At 45.2% G+C, this 17,480-nt stretch overlaps 1 protein-coding gene across 2 annotated transcripts in view; it reads left to right on the top strand.

Annotated features, from left to right (window-relative positions):
- The window catches only part of RMND5A (required for meiotic nuclear division 5 homolog A), a 61,810-nt gene that overhangs the window by 23,554 nt on the left and 20,776 nt on the right, over positions 1 to 17,480 (top strand). For both annotated transcript variants that reach the window (XM_015406949.1, XM_015406950.1), the window contains exons 3-5: positions 5,763 to 5,897; positions 6,039 to 6,139; positions 10,226 to 10,392. In XM_015406949.1, the coding sequence (XP_015262435.1) occupies positions 5,763 to 5,897; positions 6,039 to 6,139; positions 10,226 to 10,392 (403 nt within the window). The remainder of the gene's footprint in view (positions 1 to 5,762; positions 5,898 to 6,038; positions 6,140 to 10,225; positions 10,393 to 17,480) is intronic.

The following is a 17,480-nucleotide window of genomic DNA, read 5'->3' as shown; positions in this document are numbered from 1 at the left end:
AAATTCACCCAGAAAAACCAGCCCCCCCCCCCCCCCCGGAATAGGTGCTTGTGCAACACTTCATTGATCAAATTCATAAATACACCAGGGGGCCCTTGTAGCCTGAACGGCATGACCAGGTACTCAAACTGGCCTGGGGAGTGTTAAGTGCAGTCTTATATTCATCCCCCTCTTTGATACGCACTTGAAAGTACGCATCTCGCAAGTCAGGTTTGGTGAACATCTTCACCTTAGCCACCTCCACCAGCAGGTCTTTGATCAATGGCAAGGGTGGCTGACACTGCGTTCAACCCCCTATAGTCTGTGCACAGCCTCAAGCCCCCCGTACTTTTTCCGAAACAGGACAGGGGCTGCAAAAGGAGAAGAGGCAGGTCGAATGAAACTTCAAGCCAGGTTTTTATCAATGAACTTCCACAGCTCCTCCTCCTCACCGGGGCTCATTGCATATAACTTTCCTTTCGGTAGTTTATGGCCCGGGAGCAATTCTATAGCACAGTCTGAGTTTTGATGGGGGGGGCAGCTCATCAGCCTCCTCTTCCTCGAACACCCGAGCTAAGTCCCTATACTGGGGGGAGTGACTGATAGCTCCTCCTGTGCCAAGCAGGCTCGCACTGGTTCATCGGGAGTGGTTGACCCCATCCAGAGTCCCAGCCATGACTCTTACACTTGGGAGCAATGAATTGGACTCTCCCCTCATCCCATAGAATGTAGGGGTCATGGCTATGCAGCCAGGGACTCCCCAAGACCAAGGGGAATCAGGTAATCGGGGTGATCACAAAGGGTCGGTGTTCCCAGTGGCCCCCCGCGCCTATTCGTAAGGGGAAGATCTGGAATTTACACAGCTCTTTCATGTCAAGCCGTCCATCTGAGGAAACACGATGGGCTCTGGCAGCCTCTCAACCTGAACCCCCAGCCCCGTTACCAGCGGGTTGATTAAGTCTCTAGCGCACCCTGAGTCAATCAAAGCCTTCATCCTCATGTGGGTCCCCAACTCAGGGTTTAACAGAGTCACAGTCACAAAAAAGAGGGGAGGGGAGTTGCTCACTGTTCGCGGCGCCAATTGCTCTCAGACCTGCTATACTGCGCCTTTTACAGCAGGCCCCGGCCGTTTCCTGCTGGCTCATCCTCCTCCCCAGTGCTGGAGGTGGGCTCGCCCTCCTGGACAGCAAACTGCAGAGCCTTCTGGAACCTGGGCTTTGCGGAGCTCTTCTTCGACAGGGGGTCTTGGTGCTTCTTTTCAGGCTCTTTCCCTCCTGCTGGAGGGGGGGCGCCACCCGGGCAGGACGCAGCATAATGGACAAATTCTCCACACTGTAGGCACAGCTCTTGACGCAGGTGTTGTTCCCATATCCCCTCCTGGGGTTTGGGAGTCTTTCTCTTAGCTGCCGGGGCCAATCGTACTGTCAATTTTGATAATCTAGATCGGGGTGGCCAATCGTACTGTCAATTTTGATCATCTAGATCGGGGTCTTGGCATCCGCAGCTTCTCGGATCCATGCATTCAGAGAGACCAGGTGCGTGTTGCAGAGGATCGTCTTTCAGATCTCAGGGTGCAGCCCCAGCGTAAGACTCTGCAGTAACTCTCAGACGTGATAAGTCCGTTTATGGATTTTATTAGCAATCAGGAAAGTTGCATGTGAATCAAAGGCTTTGACAGTAATGTTCGGGTCGCTGTTAACTCTTTCGCTCCAATCCAATCCAAAGCCTTTTATTGGCATATAAATAAAAATACAGTAATCTGAATACACACAGAGTCAAATTAAAATTGCCGAGTAACATCACAGAGTATCGCCATAAAGAAAAAACCTAATTTATCATATCATTTATCAGGCCGTAGGGCCATGGCACTGCAGAGAAACTTTGCTGTTATTTCAGTTATTTCTGTGTCTGTGTTATCGAGCAAGAAAAGAAGCTTAAAATCATCAGGGGACTCAAAAAAATGGCCTAATATGGGATATAGAAGATCCCGACGGGACACCAAATAGAGAGGGCACTGGAAGAGAACATGGGCAACAGTTTCAACACAATCCTTCCTACAAGGACAGCACCTGTTAGGATAGGGAATCCCTTGGAATCTGCCAGATAAAATAGCTGAAGGAAGAACATTAAATCTAGCCAAGGATATGGCTCTACGCAAATTAGGAGCTATGAGTTGATAGAGGTATACTGTTGGAAGATTTGCATTAGGAATAATCCCCAGATGTAAGGAAGAACAGGTTCTGAGAGGGCACTGGAAGAGAACATGGGCAACAGTTTCAACACAATCCTTCCTACAAGGACAGCACCTGCTAGGATAGGGAATCCCTTGGAATCTGCCAGATAAAATAGCTGAAGGAAGAACATTAAATCTAGCCAAGGATATGGCTCTACGCAAATTAGGAGCTATGAGTTGGTAGAGGTATACTGCTGGAAGATTTGCATTAGGAATAATCCCCAGATGTAAGGGAGAACAGGTTCTGTTAGCCAGGCTATAAAGAGTTTGTAGCTCTGATCCCAATAATCTAGATTTTATTTTTAAAAAGGCCTCAGACTCAGAAAGCATATATAAGGATTCTAGGGACAAATTCAGGGCACTTATTTTGGCTTCGATGTAAGATAGCCATCTGGAATTATCAGATTCCGAAAGTAGTTGGTACATATAACTGAAGGGGTCAGAGTTAAAATGGACTCGTAACCAAAATTTAATCGTGTGGATCCATGCTTTAGTAGCCAGCAAGTTCTGACCGCACTCCAAACACAAAGCAGCATATGGAACACACATAGGTACCCCCATGATCTTTCGCAGAAAGGTAGAGTGGACTCGTTCAACTGAAATGTCCATTGAGTCAATCCAGAGAGGTACCCCATACAGTAACTGAGCTCCAGTTTTAGCATTGAAGGCTTTAAGTGCAGCTGGCACATACTGGTTACCTCGAGTAGAAAAATAGAAGCGAGAAATTGCTGCAGCACTAACTTTAGCTACATTAATAGCCATTTTACGATGGTAGGACCAAGTAGCATTGGATTGGAAATAAATGCCCAGATATTTGAAGTGCTTAACCTGTTCAAGTTTGTTACCATTAATAATCCACATATGAGATTTTCGGGGATAGGGGATGACTGATACCTTTGATTTTTCATAATTCAACTCCAATCTGTTAATCACGCAATATTCATGGCAACGGTTCAGTAAACGGTTTAATCCAACACGAGTTTAGCTCTTACAAGAACTTTGGTGCAGCCCACATTCCTACGTCATGGTTACATGTGACAGAGACAGGTTAATAAAGTACAATTAATACTGTGAGAATGTTTATCTAACAGACTTTCTGCAAGGCCAAAAGACATCATGAGAAGCAAACAATATCCTGGCCATTGTGGAGGAGGTTTCTCATAAAAGTGTACTAAGCGCACTATCTACAGTAGACAACCAAGCCTTTTTCAACTACCCCTCATCCTGGGAATGTCAGAGGAGGACGTTGTAGAATAGTTGATTCATAGCTACCAGGTGTTACAATCAGCCTGAGAACAAAAATCCAGTGTGAGAATACAAAGATAAAGCTTTTGGGATAATATGCAAGCAAGCAGGGCATTAAGCTATGTACATCAGAATACCAGTGAGTATCCAGACTGACCCCAAACAACCATAGGTCCAATTCTGACACCCAGGCAAGCACCCCATTGGGCCAGCCCTGGATCTTTGCCGCATACCTTTTGAATTCTTCCGTGTACTCTCGTACCAACCTCTTCCCTTGCCTCAGGGTACGGAGGTGATTTTGGGCTCTCTCCTCCTCCATTGGGTCCTCATATTGCAGCCGCAGTGCCCACATGAACGCTTCCACTTCGCGTAACTCAGGACCTTGGGTTTGATGCAGGCTCACATACCAGTCGGCCGCCTCCTCTCTCAGCTTGGAGGCAATGTAGTCGACCCTCTGCTCTTCCCTCTTCTGATGGGAAGAGATGGCCCCAGTGCTGCACGAACTTCTGCACCTGCACCGTGAAGAACGCTAGCTTTCTTGGGGTCCCATTGAACATTGCCTCTAGAAGCTCCTTTGGGTGCTCGAGCCCCAGCTGGACAGGTGCTGGTGCTGGCGGGTCTCTTGGCTCCGACACGGGGGCAGGTGCAAGCGCTGGGACTTGGGCAGGGACAGATACTTGCGCTGGCAGCCCCGCCGGCGGGGCGGGAGGTCGTAAGCATAGCTCATTCTGCACCACCTGAGCCACCAGGCGGGGAATGTCCATCAATGCTTCCTGCAGCTCTTGGCTCATCTTAGCTTGCACAACCTCCATTCGGGAGAACCTTTCCACCCATCGGTCTCCACCTCCCGACTGCTTAGGGGGTCAAGGAGGTTTATAGTCATATCTGCTGGCTCCCGAGGTTTTCGGGGTCAACGTCCATGACTCTTGGGTCCGCGTAGAAAAGTTAGCCCAGGAAGGGATGCTTGGGCTTCTGAGCAGCCATCTCTCCGCACCGCTTTCCGCTCCCGAAGCCATGGTGAGGGGCGTCGGGGCATTCGCCAAAGTGGTGATGGGAACAGAGGCCGTAGTGGTTGGCACCTGCTCCGTTGTAGTCACAGGCACAACCGGCTCCTCTTCTCGGCTCATCTTCTTCAGGGGCAGGTAGAGGTTAGTAATGGGATTCCTGACACTCTATCAGAGTCCCAACTTAATCAAGCTCAACAACCTTCCTTAATGAAGGTGCAGTTTATTGAGAGAGTTACTCAGGTCATCATACGACATGCTTTGTGTCAGGAATGGGGGGTGTAGGTGGGAAGACAAACTGTTATACTCAGTTCATACAGGTCCCCCTGATGGGCGCAGACCAATAAGCAATAGCAAGCAAGCACGCTCAAAAGAACCCCCCCCCCGGCTCTCAGCGGGAAAAAGCGGTGCGGCTGAGCACGGTTTCAAGGCTACGGCAGAGATAATGGGAAGAAACCTGGTGCACATTCCGAGGGGGGGGGGGAGACAGTGGAGAGAAGAAGAAGAAGAGATTGGATTTATACCCCGCCCTTCACTTGGAGTCTCAGAGCGGCTTACAAACTCCTTTCCCTTCCCCTCCCCACAACAGACACCCTGTGAGGTGGGTGGGGCTGAGAGAACTCTGACACAAACGGCTCTTTTTCAAGGACAGCTGTGCCAGAGCTTGTGGCTGACCGAAGGTCACATCAGCAGCTGCAAGTGGAGGAGTGGGGAATCAAACCCGGTTCTCCCAGATTAGAGTCCGCACACTTCACCACTACACCAAACTGGCTCTAGTAGAGCAGGAGGGGGAGCATGGAGAACACAGCCCGAACCATGGCAGCATCAGCCGACAGACTGCTGTGAGACTCTCAAAGCCTCCCATGGCTTGTAGCCTTTCCTGGGTTTGAATTCTAAAAAGTTTGTTCAGCTAAGAAACCAAATGGCTTCCGCTTGTTGTTATGTGGCTCTGAAGATGTGTTTCATACAGGAGAAGCTGATGGTGGGTGAGGGGATTGGAAACTGGAGGGGCTGAGAGCCTGCCTCACTAGCAGTGTTCCCTCTAAGCTGAGTGAGTGTGAGCAAGCTCACAGGTTTTTAGCCTCCAGCTCAGATGTTTGTCTTTGCTCAGGGAGGATGGCTCCAGAGCAAACTAATTTATGCAGCAGCCAAATCACTCACTCACAGCTTTAATGCCAGTAGCTCACAAAGTAGAATTTTTGTTCACAAGATCTCACAGCTTAGAGGGAGCACTGCTCACTAGTAAAAATATAGATTGGCTTCTTTTCTCCAGCCTGAATTGTTGGGTTTATACTTCACAGAATTTTGACTCTGACATCAGCAGTGTGGGGATTGATGGATGTTGGCAGGCTGACAGCCAGCGAATTCTGAACGAGGTGATGGTTGAACACTTTTTCCGACAAGGCATGCTAGACGTAGCTGAAGAGCTTTGTCAGGTAATCACAGCTGAAATTTCTCATTTCTGGGAAGCAAAATAAATCCTTCTTCAAATATTCTAGCAAGATACTGATGTTAAGATATTTTTGTCCATCAATAAAAATGATTAATGGCTGTGTGAATGTGGTTTTGTTTTTCAGGAGTCTGGACTTTCAATAGATCAAAGTCAAAAAGAACCATTTGTGGAGCTTAACCGAATATTGGAAGCACTTAAAGTTAAAGTTTTGCGACCAGCACTAGAGTGAGTTGCTCAGCCGTCTGGGAAACCTTAAAGAATGTTGGGAGTATTTCCTTTAAGAAATCCTCAGGTTGGGACTTGCAAGTGAATAAGTGTTCAGTTTGCTTCCTATTGTGATCTGATCGTGTTGAGATTCCAGGTCTTACATGGGCTTAGAATTGTATGGCAACAGAAAAAAAGAACCAAGATCTCTTTTGGGAATGTCCATTGATCTGAGGTCAACCAAGTACCTAAATATTGAAGTCAACTTCCAGAATGTCTTAAGTTAAAAAATTTAAAGGCGGTAGAGCCCTGGTTTGAGCTCGTGTTGGGTAGCATTGTTTTGAACTCTTTGAAATGTCCGCCGAGATTGTATGTACAAAAGACTGAGTGACACCAAAAATTATGGCAAAAATATTGCTTCAGGTTGAAGTATTGTTTTAAATATCCCGGTTAGTTGTTAAGCCTGTTGCATGTTTGATGTGGTGGGAAGTATTGTCAAGTCACAGGTGACTTATGGCAGCCCTGTGGGATTCTCAAGCCAAGAGAGGAACCAAGGTGGTTGGCATTGCCTGCCTCTACGTAGTGACCCTGGTATTCCTTAGTGATCTCCCATACAAGTACCAAGCAGGCCTCACCCTCTGATTAGCTTCTGAGATCTGATGAGGTCAGGCTATAATTTAGTGTGTGGAATATTCAAATTGGACTGATGCTTACACAGTTATGACAGTAAATAGGAGACAGTCATGCACTTTAAAGCAAGTACAAGATAAAAGAGTACACATTGTAAATAACAACTAGACAAACATAAATATAGGTTGCACACAGTTAATTATGTCCAAATTATGTGATGGTGCAAAGCGTACACATTAATCACCTGGATATAAAGTATAAGGAAATAGTTAGGCAACAGGTTTGGAATTTGAATTACAGGCAGTAGTACATGCCCAGCATTTTTTAAAAACAGGTGCATCTTGCTGTGCTGCATTTTGTTTGGGTGTCGGAAACCATACAGATTATCTGAGTAACACCCACCTTGTCCAGTACCACTGACCAGCTGAGGCTGCTTAAAAATATCCTCCAGCATGATGTCTTTCCATGGCTATGGAAAGCTGTACCACCACCTGTTAACACAAGGAAGCTGGCATTTTCCATCATGCACTGACCAGTTCTTTTGAGGTAGCTGAAACACACATGGTGTCCTCCATAGGGCTGGCTCTACAATCAGCTGCCTCAGGTAGGAGATTGCAATGGATAGCACCCCCCCCCCCAAGTGGTGGTGGTTTCCTTGAACCCCCGACCTATGCATTCCTAAACTCTTGCATGTTCATTTCTTGTACGAATTTGGCCACCATTTCTGGTCGCCTGTTGGCAGGGCAACCAAAATGGTGGCAGAATTTTCAGGGATAATAGTCTTGTAAAAGTTCAGGAAACTTTGTTGGGTATGTCTGGCATCACACACTTTTTAAGGAGGGCTGGGTAGCAGAAAGGCAAGGCAGGACGGCTCACTTGAGCTTTCAGATTATGATCTCCTTGTGTCTCTGAGAAACCCCAGCAGTAGCCACTTCTGCCAAGTCAGATTTACTGTATTCCCTCTTGTGTTTCTGCTGGCACAAGATCTTGTGCAACCAGTTTTCTAGGCACTGTGCAATATATGGGGGGATGTGGAAAGTGTTGTACAAGATTCTGTGCAAGTGGAACTGTGCTACGTCCTTTTTGGTTTCGAGTTGTGCATTGTGGGATCCAAGCCAATGTCTTGAGCAATGCCACATATTTTCTGGGTCATATCATTATTTTCCTTCATTGAAGGCATCTCCCCCCCCCCCCCAACAGCAAATTTAGAAACAGATTATCGTGACAGTTATCCTTAGTAACATGATACAGATTTGATGGGGCTGTCAAGGCATAACATCTACATGTTATACGTAAAATGTACTTTTCATCTTGTACTTGTTTAAGGAGTATAGTCACATCTTCTGGTTCTAGTCATAATTTGGTAAATATCTGTCTGATCTGGGCATTCCACAAATTAGAGGAACTACTTTGGCTATCAAACATATGCATTACAGCAAAAGGAAAGTTCCGTTTGGTAAAACTGCTCCTGTTCTTCATTTTGGTGTATAGTACGTACAATTAATTAACAGCTTTTAGAGCTGTAACAATTTTCCTGTTCATAGCCCAGTCTATGAGGGACAGTGATGCATGTCCTCAAAGATCACTTTGAAGGACATTTGTTGAGGGTGGCATTAACCAACATTTTCTTCATCACTATTGTGACTGCTAGTAAAAGTAAAACATGATGTTTTAGCTGGGCAGTATTCCTCAAGCCTTTGAGTCTGAGCTGGCCCATTCATGTTATTGTAACTAAACATGAAAGTTGTCTACATTCTACCATACTGGGCTTTAAAGTCCATTGTCTTGCAGCTTTTAGCTTGCAAAGTTACAAGTATTCAGGAATCCAAATGGAACTCATTTTACACAGCCCTAATTACGGTTGTTTTAGAGGCTGTTTTGTTTTGTGGTGTCTTAATATTTTTGCTTTCCGTATCTTGGATGTTTGGATGTAATAACAAATGTGTTAGTTGTTCAATAGCTGTTCAATTGTACTGTAGCTTGATAGACAAAGTCCTGGTCTGCCTTTAATTTAACCACTTTGATGGTTTGATCTGTGCATCTGCTTGTAAGCAAACCATTGTTTGATTTAAAAAACCAATTTCAATATAAATGTCCCAAGAAGGAATTGCTACGCTAGTTGAATGTAGGCCTGCTTAGGTTTTACATGAGTGGTGACATGCCCTTGATACCTTTTTAGATCATCTTTCTATCCTTGTTTTGAATTGGCACAGGCTATTCAGCGATTAGGCTGTCCTAGATTTAGAGTTCCATCACGTTGGTGAATGCACTGGAATGATGCTGGAGCTGGGTATCCGGTATGCCCGTCCATTTCAGGAATTGAGCTTTAGATAAGAGATCCTGTGGAGATCTGATGCCCAGATTCTGTTATGTGAACTTATCCATGGAATTCCTTCACCAGATTACAACCTATTTCTAGTTCTAAGTCAAAGATGTATCTCTTTTTTAGTTTGTTTTTCTTTCTGTTATACAAAATTCTTCTTAATTTCCTTGCTATTAGCTTGTCTTAGTTTCCAGGCTAATGAATAGATGTGAAATGATGAATGGAATTTGCATCTTTATGATGGATAACATTGAAATCAAGCCATTACAGAAATGCATTCTTGGAAATCTTTTGTCGGGTCTTGAATGTTAAGGAAAAAAACCAAGTAGGAATTGTTAGTGTGCAAATTCCATCACTGATCAGTACATTTCTAAGCATAAACATGTGCTTAGAGATGTAGCCCTAGATATCACTGAAAGGTATTACCTGAGTCCATGTATCTTCCATGGAAATTAGTGTTGCTTACTTTCAGCGTTTCTGTTCAGGATTGCAGAGCAAGCTGTTAGGCTTAATAACACTGGCATTTTTAAAATACTAGTTTCCTGTGCTCTGCTTTATTGGAACAGATTGCATGAATCAGTTTAAGAGGGAAGATTTCAATTGTTAAATTGCAGGTTACTATCAAGGCCAATGATCCATCATGTGACCCAGTAAATGTGAAATAAGTTTACAAAAGCTACTAGCCCGTTTGACCACAATGCAAGTAATTTTGGTGCATCAATGGTTACCTGGTGGCCATTTTTATTTTCTAGAGATGTCCAGGGGACTGGCTGTTCATAGGCCTGTTTTATGGCAAGAGAGAAGTTGAACCAAAGGGGTTTCCCTGGAACTTTGGCTTGGTTTCAGATAACTGCCTGTTGCTGTTTGGCCACAGTTCCTGTGAAATAATCTTCAGATTTCAAAGCTGGTTTCAGAGTGAAATACTAATCTGGAAGTTCTGCTGGCACAGTCCCCGGAGGAGTGGTGATTGGTTGAACAGGAGTTGATTTTGTTGCACCTCTGGGGTGGCTCTATGGCTGCATGTTAAGGTTCATAAGTAAGCACAGAAAATTGGATGTTCTTCCATAAAAACTTGAGGAAAATGTTGAAATGATAAACTACTACCCCATTAAGGTGAACCAAATTTTCTTTTATTTTGTTCCAATGTCTCCTAGGTGGGCTGTTTCAAACAGAGAAATGCTGATGGCACAGAATAGCTCTTTAGAATTTAAACTGCACAGGCTATATTTTATTAGTTTATTAATGGACGGAACTGCAAACCAGAGGGAAGCACTGCAGTACGCTAAAAACTTTCAGCCATTTGCTCTAAACCATCAGAAAGGTAAGTAACATTCAATGTGATAGAATTTGGAGTTGTAAGTTACTTTCTCATGGTCTCTGTGCATCACACACTGCTGAGTTTTTCCCTGCTTAGAGAATCAATTTGAAAACTTTTAGAGCGAGAGCGTTTAGGCATGAAACCTCCTCCCCTCATAAATGCAGCTTTGACTGTGCATATCCAAGTCAGTGATGCTACACCTTTCTGCTTAGTTCTGTTACATTTGCCACAGTGTCTGCATCATTTGAGAACTTTGTCAGACAACTGCTATCCTCTTCTGTGTGCAAGGTAAAGGTTCCCTTGCTCGAAAGCCAGTCGAGTCCGACTCTAGGGTTGCGGCGCTCTTCTCCGTTTCAAAGCCGAAGAGCCAGCGCTGTCTGAAGACGTTTCCGTGGTCATGTGGCCGGCATGACTAAACACCAAGGCGCACGGAACGCTGTTGCCTTCCCACCGGAGCGGTACCTATTTATCTACTTGCAATTTCTTGCTTTCGAACGGCTGGGTTGGCAGGAGCTGGAACTAGAGACGGGAGCTCACTCAGTCATGCGGCACACTCAGGTCTCGAACTGCTGAACTACTGACCTTCCGCAGCCTGCAGTTCAGCGTCTTAACCACTTGAGCCACCACAGCTTCTGGGTGTACTTACTACTTAATGTTTTCTGTATATAGTTTTAATTTGTCGTCGATAGGTAACTAGACCTGACCTGGATAGCCCAAGCTAGCCCAATTTTATCAGATCTCAGAAGCTAAGCAGGGTGGGCCCTGGCTAGTATCTGGATGGGAGACCACCAAGGAAGTCCAGGGTCACCACGCAGAGGCAGGCGAGGGCCGCCTCTAAACTTCTCTTGTCTTGAAAACCCCACGAAGGGGTTGCCATCAGTCAGCTGTGGCTTAAGGCAGTTTTTAAAAAGACAGGAATTTCGTCATTGGGGTGCCCAGATGCCTGTGCGCCTGAAGGCCCTCTTCAGAAGTCATCAGTGAGTCAACAATGCTGTTTATTTTGCCTGGATGAGTGAAGCAAACTCGATCTGTGCATCCACTGCTAGAAATCCACAGAACAAGTAAGGAAAAACAAAGTCCCCAGTTTAGACTCCACTCTTTGGGAGACGGCTCTTATGGTCTTGGAGAGTATGGAAGATGCCTCAGCATCATTGGCTACCCATTCTGTAATTCTAGTCTCCATATTTCTAAAGTTGGAAGTCCTCCCATAAGGACAGTATGCAATGATTAGCCCCCAAACTGTCAAAATAGAAAGAGCTATATCAGTTTCTGACCACAAAGAAGCAGCAATTTAAATACCACAAAACCGCAGTCATGGGTTTGTAGCCTGAACTGTCTTTCTAGGTTACTACACATGGTCCCAACTTCAGCTCCCTTTGTTGTTGAATCCCAACTAATCCTTCATGTCCTCCCAATCTAAATCCTCATCCCCTCACCAGTGTTACTGCTAAGCTGTGCTAGTGTCAGGAACTTTAGGCAGGTAGTCCACACACCCAGGCTTCTTCAGAAGATAAGTGCTTATTATGGTAACACAGAACTAAAGTACACGTATACAGCCTGTGTTAAGAATGCCTTATAATAAGATGGCTACTAACTTATAGCATATTCAAACTGCCACCCACCCACCCCCCACGAAGTTTTCTCTTTCGCGCTTTGGGCCCTGCCAGCAAGGAAGCAGTTTTGTGCCCAAAGCAGTTACAGTTCCCAGGCCTGGGGAAGTACAGAAAAGCATCTTCAAGGCCAATGTGCAGATAGCGGGAGCGCTAGGCAGAGAAGCGCTGAGAACAGGAGGGAGATAAAATCCCCCCTCTCCTTCCAACACCGTGACAGGGCAACCTGACAGCTAGAGCGCATGAGATTTTTAGCCCTTTGTGCAGAGATTTTTGCCTCAGCACAGGGCGGATAAAGTCCAGCCAGGTGGGGCTTGAGTAGGGACATGGCGCTCTCGGGAGGCATTTCTCAGTTCTTACACTGGCCCTGAAACTTTGCTTGATTCGGCTTTACTGAGCCTTTTGTGCCGCAGGGCCTCCTTTTTTCCTCACTGGGCAGCCACCCAGACACATTGGGAAGCTTCCCCCCTTTGGGAACGTTCCCCCCCCCCCCCGGTCTCCTCCGCTCCTTGTATAGTAATAAATTGTAATGTCGTATGGTGCTGGCCTGCAACTGGAAGCATCTGGCCTCAGCTCGCAGTCCCGCAAAGGGGACTTGGCTGCAAAGAGGAGGGTGAGTCGCTGCAGTTTCCGGGAAAGGAAGGAAGCCAGGGCTTCCCTGTGTGCTCAGCTGAATACTAGGGGTTTTCACAGACATCTCTCACTGGCCTCCCTCCCCCTCCCCCAGGGGGGAGTTCCACCACTTCCTCTGCCCCCCCCCCCAGGCATGACAACGGCAAGCACCAAGGGGAGCCCTGGGGTTCCATGCAGATTGCCAAGCATGCTGTGTATATGTCCTGGGTCCATGGCCAACGTCCAGCCGAGGGGGAAGGGAGGCCCTTTGCTCTCCCACTTCCCTTTCCCCAGATTCTCTCCCACCCTCCTTGCCAGGTTGGAAAACACCCCGGAGGGGAAGGCAGGGCACTGAGTGCAGCAGACCCTCCCCAGGCCAGGGCACAGTCTGGAGACACTTCCTCGCTTCCAGAACACCAAAAAATGTTCCAGCAAACAGATCGGCCACAGCAAGCCTCTTCTGCGAATCCACCCTCCCACCGCAGCAAGGAACCTCTGCTCCTAACTGGTGGCCTTCAGCTCCTGCCATTCTGTTGTTCTGTATGACCCACAGGTGAAACGTGGAGCAGAGGGAGGGGAAGGTGGTGAGCCTCATGGCAGCTGGGGCTGTGTGCGGCAAGAGCAAGAATCTCTCCTGGGCATGCCCATGGGAATTTCAAGGGCTGTTCAGTTGTTTAAGAATTATGATTGTGTGTCTTACTTAGATCTTACTAGACAAGTGGGATTTGTTCCTCCATTCTCATCAATATATTTTAGGGTCTTTTTATGCAACTGTGTATTTGCTTAATGGTTAAATAAAGAAATAGGTATCTCTAATACCTTTCTAGTACCTTTGCTGTAAACCAGTTATTGAGGAATAGCCATGACATTAGTAAAACGGGGGGGAAGATCTGTTATTTTCTTAACCAAATTTTAGTGCCTCAAAAATATTCCTCATGTATGCAGAATTTTTATTATTTGAAAGAAATTGTATTTTGGTAAAAACATGAAAAACTGTTTCTTCTTTAAACTTTACTTAAATCCTCCATTTGTAAGCAGATTATTTACTCCCAATAAGAGGTCTTGCAAAGCATCGATAGGCAGGCTAATGACAAATACCAAGACAGCTTTTTTTCATTGAAGGTTCTGATGTACACGCATTATACAGAATGATACAGCCTTGCATGATGCTAAGCAATGTTGTTGCTTGTTTTTACCTTGTTATAACATAGTTTAACAGTCTAATCACACAGATTCATCTCAAGAATAATCACAAAATCAGCATATCTGGCTATGTTTGGCTTTGATTAGTTGGCCACACATTTCTGAGACAGTAAATCTTGTTTCATTAAGGCAAGCACCTTTAAAAGGCTTCTGGTTGCCAAGTAAATCTGTGTCACGTTAACTGTGAAATGCTGGCCTGGATGAATCACAAGCGGGAATTAAGATTGCTGGGGAAAAGATCAACAACCTCAGATATGCAGACGATACCACTCTAATGGCAGAAAGTGAAGAGGACCTCAAGAGCCTCTTGCTCAGGGTAAAAGAGGAGAGCGCAAAAGTGGGCTTGAAGCTCAACATCAAAAAAACTAAGATCATGGCATCAGGCCCCATCACTCCTTGGCAAATAGAAGGGGAAGTTGTGGAAGTAGTGACAGACTTCACGTTCCTGGGACAGACTTCACGTTCCCAGATCACCGCAGACAGTGACAGCAGCCATGAAATTAAAAGACGCCTGCTCCTTGGGAGGAAAGCAATGGCGAACCTAAACTGCATGATAAAAAGTAGAGACATCACCCTGCCAACAAAAGTCCGCATGGTCAAAGCAATGGTATTCCCAGTAGTCATGTATGGCTGCGAGAGTTGGACTATAAGGAAGGCCGAGCGCCGAAGAATAGATTCTTTTGAACTATGGTGCTGGAGGAGACTCTTGAGAGTCCCTTGGACTGCAAGAAGAACAAATCAGTCAATCCTCAAAGAAATCAACCCTGACTGTTCCCTGGAAGGCCAGATAATGAAACTGAAGCTCAAATACTTTGGCCACCAAATGAGAAGGGAGCACTCACTGGAGGAGAAGACCCTGATGCTGGGAAAGATTGAAGGTCAAAGAAGACGGGGACGGCAAAGGGTGAGATGGTTAGACAGTGTCATAGATGCAACGAACATGAAATTGAGCCAACTTCAGAGGACGGCGGAAGACAGGAGGGCCTGGCGTGACCTGGTCCATGGGGTCGCGAAGAGTCAGACTCGACTGTGCGACTGAACAACAACTACCGGTACTGCTCACCAGATTTGACTGCAACCATCTTAAGCACCAACCATGCTAAGTATATTTTATAGACAGATTGCAGCTCCTACCAAATGACAACAAAATATATAGTAATAAGTGAAGCTCTAGAAATATGGAGTTTTCTTTAAAAAATAAAAATGGTAAATCCAAAAGAGTTGGGATGAAACAAAGACTTGAAGACATGAATAAAGAGGCTCCTTTATGCTTTCATTTGCAACCCCTCAATTTTTCGCAGTAACAAAAGAGAGCACTCTGTTCCCAAAAGTAGTCTGTTGTAAAGATTATTTGATCATAAACATATGAGGGCAATCAGAGATTCTAATTTTGACAATGCTTCACCCTCTCATGTTTTGCACCTGAAATTAAATAAAACTGTATTGCCACAATGGGATCTGGGTCATTTTGAGTTCAGTCTAGAATATTAAGTACTATTGCCCTGCCTTTATTTAGTTTATGTCCCAGAAAACAATCTAAACACTGAAATCTTCATATTAAAAAAGGAAGCTTAAGTTTCTTGCTCACCCAGTCTTTCTTCCCAGGGCAGGAGGAGGAGCAGGAGAAACCACTGCAATGTAGAGGCTTTCCCCCTGGTTAGAAAGTACTGACTAAAGCTTAGATCATTAAAAAAAAATCCTTGAACTAGCTGCCACAACTTTTGATTTTTTTTTTGTTTCAATAAAGAATTAGTACAGCGCATGTACACACAAGTTTATATTGTCGAGTCTTTCAAAGGTTGCAAGACTGATAAATTATTACCGTATTAAATGCATACATACATAAAAATGAATAAATACAAAATAATATATCTAATTCTGAACTTGACTGCTGTGTACGGATAAAAATAATATATACAATGTGAGCACTTAAGGAGAGGGGACATTTTTCTGCAAAACTGGGGAAACTTCATGTTTGCAGAAAAATCCTATTTTTAAGGTTAAGGGAAGTTTTAAAAACCTCACATGAAAACATGTGAAGACATAAATTTGTATTATAATGAGGAAGAATTATGCAATAGTCAAGTGAAGGCTTGCTCACAACAATCCAAAGCTTAGAGGGAACATCAGGATTCCTCATGAGAGAGAGAGAGCAGTGTCTGATACCAGTAGCCAGTCTCTTGTTATTAGGACAGATGGCCTCTTACTATCAAGAGGTATGTACAACATCATTTCCTCCGATTCCTGTTCCATTTCGGTGGGTGTTGCTTCCTAATGTACCATTTTCACCCCTGCCATCTTTATTGGTTTGTCCTCCAGTTCAGCCATGATTGGCTCAACCACTGTTGACTTCCATTTTGTCTTGACTGCTATCTATGTCAACTCTGAGTCTGAACTTCACATCCTCAGATCCAGTGTGGTGCCTTTGACAGCAGCTCATTAGCAAGCCGTGGCTCATCAGGATTCTTCAGCATCTTCAGCTGAACAGCGAGAAGAGCCAGAGGCATCGGACTTCAAACAATTGGATAGAACTTCAGATTTTAATCCATCCACCATTAATTGTGGATCCACTAAGTTTATGTCCCGTTGAGGAGCTTCTGAAGCCTTTGGCCTTCAAGTAGACCAACAATTACTTCAACAAGCCAACCGATGTTTGGGATTGTGGATGGGTGACATTCAAGCCAGTGTCACTTCCAATATTACATATGCTTTGCAAGCTTGTTTTGTTCATTTATTTTATTTTTATAGTCTGCCTTTTCCACTGGGCCTCAAAGCAGATTACAAGTACAGTGGAAGTATTTGGGCAATTGGTAAGTCAGTTACAAAATAAGGTAACTTTTACGTGTAGCGGCATAGATGCCTAGTAAAACAACCTATTATGGTGGAGCTGGGATTGAAAGACTGGAGGGAAAAACTCTTCCTAACAGAGGTTATGTCCCAAGTTGATACAGCTCTACTCCTCTACAAGAATGCGCTCCTGAATAGTTCTGTTTTGTGCATTTTGTGAAATGAAGAAACGTGGGGTGCCTTTCTAACAACCTCAGGCAGGGCAGCCTCAGAGAGCCACCACAGAGAATGGCAACTGCCTGTTCATGCACCATTTTACCTGTTTGCAGAACTCTTTTCGCTGTGTGAGGCTGTGAAGCAGAGCAGGAGCGGTGGTCCTGCAGGTACACAAATCCAATGCCATTAAGTTTTTTGGTGGCGAGAGTGACTGCTTTGAATGTAACCCAGTACCTGATTTGCATTCAGTGGAATGGCTGCAGGGTGGAAGTAATACACACATTCTGCTTATTAACTAGTAAGTAGCTAGGCTGCTGCATTTTGTACCAGCTGGAGTTTCTGAGTGTTTTTTTTAAGGGCATACCCCTGTAGTCTAGCCTGGAGCCACACAATCAGGTCAGCCAAATTATGGAAAGGAGCCATCTTCTCAGCTAAGTGGAGTTGTTGAATGCCTTTTTTTTTTCCTTTTGCAGCTGCATGAGCTTGCTTCTTCAGCAACTAAGCCAGAGTCACCCCTACTCTTTTAACTGTGACAGCAAGAGACAATTGGACTCCATCAACAGTGCGGAGACCCCCATGTCCTTCAGGGCCGCGCAGGGAGAGCAACCTGGGGGTCTGGGCTGGACACTGAGGAAGGGAGGGAGGGAGAGAGGGAAGGAGGGA

This window comes from Gekko japonicus, unplaced genomic scaffold (genome assembly GCF_001447785.1).
Source record: "Gekko japonicus isolate JY-2015 unplaced genomic scaffold, Gekko_japonicus_V1.1 scaffold1469, whole genome shotgun sequence".
Lineage (NCBI taxonomy): Eukaryota > Metazoa > Chordata > Lepidosauria > Squamata > Gekkonidae > Gekko > Gekko japonicus.
The sequence above is the reverse complement of the archived record's forward strand: the minus strand, read 5'-3'. Positions and strand labels throughout refer to the sequence as shown.